This window comes from Cibotium barometz, chromosome 6, assembly GCF_041138505.1.
Source record: "Cibotium barometz isolate CiBa-2024 chromosome 6, ASM4113850v1, whole genome shotgun sequence".
In the NCBI taxonomy this organism is placed as follows: Eukaryota; Viridiplantae; Streptophyta; class Polypodiopsida; order Cyatheales; family Cibotiaceae; genus Cibotium; species Cibotium barometz.
The window spans coordinates 37,184,406-37,190,687 of NC_141051.1; the positions used below are offsets into that span (position 1 = coordinate 37,184,406).

The following is a 6,282-nucleotide window of genomic DNA, read 5'->3' on the forward strand; positions in this document are numbered from 1 at the left end:
AGAGAAGATCTACTAGCAGCCTTATGTTCAGTGTTGCTTAGCAGGAGCAATAAAAGCAACTAATAGTTTATTTTGTTAAGTACAAAGGAGGTTGAGTACAAGGGAATTATCATGTGAGATATAGCTTGGTTGAAAAAGCTATTGGCATATATGGGTGAGCCCATGGATAGTACTATTATCGTTTAACATGAGCAACATAGAATTGGCTAGTAACATAGTGTACTATACTAGGAAGAAACACATTGAGGTGCATTATCACTTTATAAGGGAGAAGGTTCGCAGGTGATGTGGATTTGGTGTATGTCAACACAAAGAATCATGTAGCTGACATCTTCCCAAAGGAATTGGGTATAGAGAAGTTGCATAGGTTCAAAACCTTACTTGGACTACTGCAGGGTATGGAGTTGGGCTCAAGGAGAAGTATTAAGATATCGAGCTTAACTAGCACAGATATGAGTGGCACGCTAGGATGATAACTTCATACTCTCACGTAGTCAGATTCACATTATGGACCGACCATTAGTATGTATAGTAGGAGAGTGCTTTCCCATATAGTATGTACTCTTATCTTTATGTTATGGTTGTAGAGAAGAGAAGAGAAGAGAAGGAAATTCAGCCATCCATCCCTCTTGTTGTGCTTATTTACGCTTATGTGCTTGCTTGTGCAAAGATTTCAAGCTCACCATCTCCCCCACATTCTTCTCACACCATAGCTCCCCAATCAAACCAAGAAGAATGTTGATGGTGAAGCTATGATACATTTATAGTTTTTTTTTCAATGAATGTATAAATACTTACTCACGAAATAATTGTTATAATAGTTAGTTAAAATGAAAAATGATAAGCTAATTAGCTTGCTCGTTGATATGGCTAACTGTGGATGATTTAGGAGCTTGGTAGATTATTGATAAGTATTTGAGTTGTTCATGTTTGTAAATGTTAAGATATCGAGCTTAATTAGTGCTGCGGACATTCATGACCTCCCTACCCTATAGACACGATTATTCCTTGCAACCGCCTCAAGGGAAAAGTTAGAGATCATATATGAAGTAGTTTTGACAACCCTATAGGTGTCCAAGACATGCACCAAGAGTTTGGGACAAGTATTGGGTACAATATTAACACATTTTATGATATTTTTTATGAGTTCATATGGCCTAAAAAAGGGTTGGCCAACCTGAATATGACTTGCTGTCAAAACCCCTAAATAAAGGCAAAGCCAAGGGTCATCCATAAGCAATCAAAGATGCAATTCGTAGATCATAGAGCCAAGACCAAGGGCATGCAACCATGACATCTAGATTAACCAATTAAACTCCAAATCCCTATATAAAGGCAAAGCCAAGGGTCATTCAAAGCAAGCAAAGACGCACATACACAGACAAAGATGCACATACACAGATTGTAGAGCCAAGACCAAGGGCAACATTTTCCATTAATGCACAATGGAGGATAGGACGCATGATGTTCATGCATATCATTTACAATTCATTCATTTAGTGATATCAAGTAAGAATAGGTAGGGTAAATAGTTTCTTGTCTTCTCCTGCAAAAGAATCAGTAGGGTAATTCATTCATTTAGTAATATTGAGTAAGAATAGCTAGGGTAAATAGTCTCTTCTCTCCTCCTGCAAAAGAACCTCGATCTCTCGATTCTTTAAATATGTCAACACATTCACAAATAATATATGGTCCTAAGCAGCTTATTATGTATGATGGAAATGGAAAGAGTGGAAAGAACATATTAACTATACATAGTCCACGAGACGATTCAAGAACCCCTCTACCTCAACAATTGAGTCATTCAATCAAACCTCTCTCTCTCTCTCTCTCTCATACACACACACACACACACACACTTTTTTTGTGAAAACTTTCTCTCTCACACACACACATCCATCTCAAGTGTTTGCTTCTATTCATCACATATGGGTGTCCATTTTGCAAATTGCTTGAATGAGTCAACAGCTTCTTACAAGCAATGATTTGTTGCCCACTCTCCTTGAGTGTTTCATTACTTCTGGGTCTGCTTTGCTCATTGCATGTACATGCCATCAGATTTTTACATGCAAGAATGAGAGAGAGAGAGAGAGAGAGAGAGAGACATAGGCAGACAGAGCAGCACCATAGGTACCTCAAAAACGTGGCAGCGAAATTGCCAAGCTAGATTTTTCAAAAATCAATCATCTAATGATGTGAGCTAGCTGCAACAACTACAGAGCTAAGGTTAAGAGATCTTGAAGAAACCCAAAACTGTCCCTATCTGCCCTTGCAGTGTGTACCAATGAAGAACAATAATTCTGATAGCAGCAAAATTGGGCATCAAAGGTTCTCTTCATATGCTGGAAGTAGAGCAACTAGAGCCTATTAAAAGACTTCTTAAGCTAAGCTTCACATATGAGTGAAGCATACCATATCCTTATTTACCCCTCCATGGGTGCTTCAAGGTCTGCATACACATTCTCATGCAGCTTCTGCTCCTCCTCTCGGACCTCCTTTTCTGTCTTTCTTCCCTTCTTGGACTTGTAGTAGACTCCCATGAATGTCCCCACTGCCTTGTACTTCTCACGGCACTGGCTGTAGAGCCCTGCATCAAACATTCGCCAGAAATCCTTCTCATTCAGTTCAGTGACAGCATACAAGGCCTGGAATCCATGATTTTCAATCAACCAACGTTCGATTTTTCGACATGCTTCCACGCCATCAAACTCCTCTCCGCGCAAAATGGGGTTGGGGGTATAGTATAGCCCTATATCAGTATACATTTGCGCATAAGGTGTATCCCCCCTCCGATGGTGCTGCTCAAACCCAGGCTCTGGGTAGATCATTGTCTTGTATGGAAACCTATGCAGTTTGTGCGGGCACAGCCAGATGGGATAGAGCTGCAAGCAGCAAAAACGTGAACAGAAGATAGATTTTTTTTTATTTTTTTATTTTATTTATTTTTTTTTTGGGGGGGGGGGGCGGGGGGGAGAAATCGAGTGTCAAGAAAGAGCATCCTACAAAACCATAACGACAAAGGAACCTTACAAAACATGAGTAAAACAGGTCATAACGTGTGAAGAGAAGCAAACCTCTAATTCTCTGTGAGAGAACTCCAAAGCTTCTGGGACCTTGTATAGGGGAACGAGCATATCCTGAATCACATGCTTCTCATGATAGTAGTTCCGGATGGCATCCCCTTGAGTGGCCTTCAGAAAGGACACTTTTGGTGGCATCATCCAGCCAAGGAGGAAGCGGAACCACCATTGATCTGCAAAAGGTAGTATAAGTTTCCCTTCCCAGTAAAGAGAACGGGTGTGACGATGATAGTATTGTCTCGTAGGGATGTATTCTACAAACTCTCCTCTTTTTAGAGCTGTCTGTGCATGCTGATAAAACCACGGTTTGAACCACCAGCCCTGCTCGTTGATCTTGTTGCCTCTCTGCCTGGCTTCCTCCTTGGATGCATACCTCCCCGTCATGCAAACTGCTTCATTTTCATTGTAGATCATAGTCTCCACAAAGTCAGGTACTTCATCGCTTGAATCCTGGTTGCCATCTGGATCCGTGAAAGACTCAATGTAGGCTTGCCCGAGTTCATAGGGTGTCCCATGAGCAGGACGGTAAGTCACTCTCATGTACTCTTTGACATGGATGAGCTTTATCTCAGCTGCAACAAGAAGACCTAGAGTGCCTTGGGACCAAGGGATTGAATAGAAAAGATCAGCATACTCATTTTCGGCAGTTGCCTTTACGAGAGTCCCATCAGAAAGAATGATTTCATAAGAGACCACTGTGTCAGCAAACAATCCATAGATGTGAGAGCTCCCCTCGATGCCATAGCCATTGATAAGACCGCCCACAGTTAAATCATCTAGCTCAGCAACCACTGCAAGAGATACATTCATGGGCACAGTCACCCGGGTGATCTGACCCATGTTCACAAGAGGCTCTACCCTTGCAACCATCCTCTCTTTGTCAATATCGAGGATGTTTCTGAATTCGGAAAGGTCGACCTCAAAATGGCGGGCTCTCTTATAGTCCACATTTCGCATGCCCACAGAGATGTAGGGTTTCCGGGCTGTGCATACCAGGCCATCCCTTGCAGGATCCCTTTCTTTTAATCTCTTGATGACCTTGTCCACATTCTTGTCATGCTCCTCCTGCCTCCTCTTGTAGGATTTGCTCTCCGACACCTTGTCTCCAAGGTAGGTCAAGAGGTCAAATGTGACGGAGATGGGTAGCACCACAAAGATGACGAGGATCCATCGGAACTTGACCAGGTAATCAACAAAGGTAATTTTCCGCTTGGGCCGAACCAGTGGCTGTTGCAGCTCAGTTGGCATGGCCAGGTACTGAATGTCAAGGATATGGGGGGATGAAATGCCTAGTGTTATACAGATCGGATACTTGCAAACCTCATGCTTTTATCAACAGCTGAAATGAAAAAAAAAAAAAAAAAAGGGGGGGGCAACTCGGTAAGCACAAAAGAAGGCAGGAGAACTCAAATCATGCAATCTATGATTAAAAGCTTCTCATAAAGACCTTAGAATATATAATTTAAGCTTAATTTATATTCATGGAATGATTTTTTGGGAAAAAAACCTTGATGATCTGATGTAGACTACCCAGACTTGAAAAATAATGAGGAAGTTTTGAAAGAGAAAATTAGATAGTAAATTTAGGCAAGATCAGAGGTATTAAGAAAATACTGACCTGTCAAGAAAGGAAACCCCAAAGAAGTTGCCAGCGAGATCCAAAATGATGAGATTTTGTTATTAATAACAGAGACTAGGGTTGCACCATAAGAAAAAAAAGGGCCCAAAAGCTACAGAGCAGGAGAGGAAGACTATTCTATGTAGCAGAAAAGGAAGGAACCATACCTACTGGTAGAGTAGGTACGTTGCTGCGGGTGAGGCCGAGTCCCTTCTAAATTTGCTCGATTGCTTCAATCTCCCCTCTCTTTTTGGGCGCATACGCATGCGAAGGACTTTAATTACTCCTTAAGCCCTCTCCCTCACACACACACGCACACACATGCATGCGCAACCCCTCTCCTTTCTCTTCTACAGTACTAGGCTAGTTCTGTGCTGCAACTGAAAAGCATCATGCATCATGCATGTGCAGGTACGGTTATCTAACTGTCACCACTGGCCAGATTACTACCCTCCCTTGACCATGGCTTACATTACCTTCAAGTTGATACGCTCAATGCTCCCACACATTATTATCACACAAACATGCACAAGAGCGCTGCCAAAGTAAGGAAAAAGTGGGGGTGTGTGTGTGGGGGAGAGAGAGGGAGAGAGAGGGAGAGAGAGAGAGAGAGAGAGAATGAACCAAAGGCATGCATCTACACTATGCAGTGACAAAGATTGGGCCCACTGAAAAGGACCTTGCAGTTGCACCTTAAAGAAGGAACAAGCTCAAGAAACTTCAAGAATTCTTGAGAAGGAATAGGCAAGAGAAACTTCAAGAATACAAAAAAACCGGCTAACAATCAAGCCCAATTTTGTCTATTTTTATTTTATTTTTTCACTAACTAAAATCTGGAAGAAAAACGCATAGTTCTACAAGTGCACTCAGAAAGAAGAGAAGAAATTTATCATGATTATTTACAAATCCTTTCAAAGGCAATGATAGATTTTAGTAATTTTTATTTCCTTTGAGCAAAAAGTTGGTTAAGTATAGACTCTTATTGAGAGAGAGAGAGAGAGAGAGAGAGAGAGAGAGAGAGAGAGGCTGGGGGTTGAGAGGATGGGATTTACTTGTGCATTGAGAGAGAAGGCTGGGGGTTGAGAGGATGGGATTTACTTGTGCATTGAGAGAGAAGACTAGGGGTGGGAGGGACGGTTGGGATTTACTTGTGCATTAAGAGAGAAGACTAGGGTAGAGGGTCCAAAAGAAGCTCACAAGGCTTCTCCATTTATAGTTCAAGGCGATGCACTAGTAGGGCTCTACAACACATTTTTCAAAAACAAAAAAGTTAGCCCTCATCTCCTAATTTGATAACACTCATCATCCAAATTGCAAATAGTAGAGCTCCAACAACACATTTTCCAAAAACAATAAAGGTTAAACCATCATCTCCTACACTCACTTTATTTATTTAGTTCTTCTACACTCACTTTATTTATTTAGTTCTGTAGAAGGCATGACACATTTTTTTACGTTTTCCAAAAACATAAACTTGACCCATCATCTCCTTATTGGATGGAAATGATTCTGTTTTTCAAAAGGTGAACTACTCTTCATCCCTCTCCCACTACGATGGCCTACAACCAACTTTTCATAACAAGT

General features: G+C 41.4%; 1 protein-coding gene across 7 annotated transcripts; it reads right to left on the minus strand.

Moving 5' to 3' along the window:
- Positions 1-1,731: 1,731 nt before the first annotated feature.
- On the minus strand, positions 1,732-5,219 carry LOC147637704 (delta(24)-sterol reductase-like). Of its 7 annotated transcripts, none has more exons than XR_015266076.1 (4): positions 4,866-5,218; positions 3,075-4,419; positions 2,309-2,587; positions 1,732-1,830 (listed from the first exon to the last, which is right to left on the minus strand). XR_015266076.1 is itself a non-coding variant. In XM_086799533.1 (3 exons), exons 2-3 carry the CDS (start codon positions 4,326-4,328, stop codon positions 2,424-2,426), a joined length of 1,713 nt encoding a protein of 570 aa, XP_086655659.1. In that variant the 5' UTR covers positions 4,329-4,419; positions 4,866-5,219; the 3' UTR covers positions 2,132-2,423. The 7 variants fall into 7 exon arrangements, 4 of the variants coding, with proteins under 4 accessions (XP_086655659.1, XP_086655661.1, XP_086655660.1 ...); XR_015266074.1 differs by having other exon boundaries at positions 2,309-2,882; XR_015266075.1 differs by having other exon boundaries at positions 2,309-2,882; positions 4,699-5,214.
- Between the last annotated feature and the right edge of the window lie 1,063 nt (positions 5,220-6,282).

What these genes read in the sequence shown, in the direction of transcription:
- LOC147637704 (XM_086799533.1), bottom strand. Translation starts at nt 4,328, where the DNA reads ATGCCAACTGAGCTGCAACAGCCACTGGTTCGGCCCAAGCGGAAAATT. An exon ending in TCTCTCACAGAGAATTAGAG is followed by an intron (nt 2,883 to 3,074) that starts GTTTGCTTCTCT and finishes TGCTGCTTGCAG; the next exon opens with CTCTATCCCATCTGGCTGTG.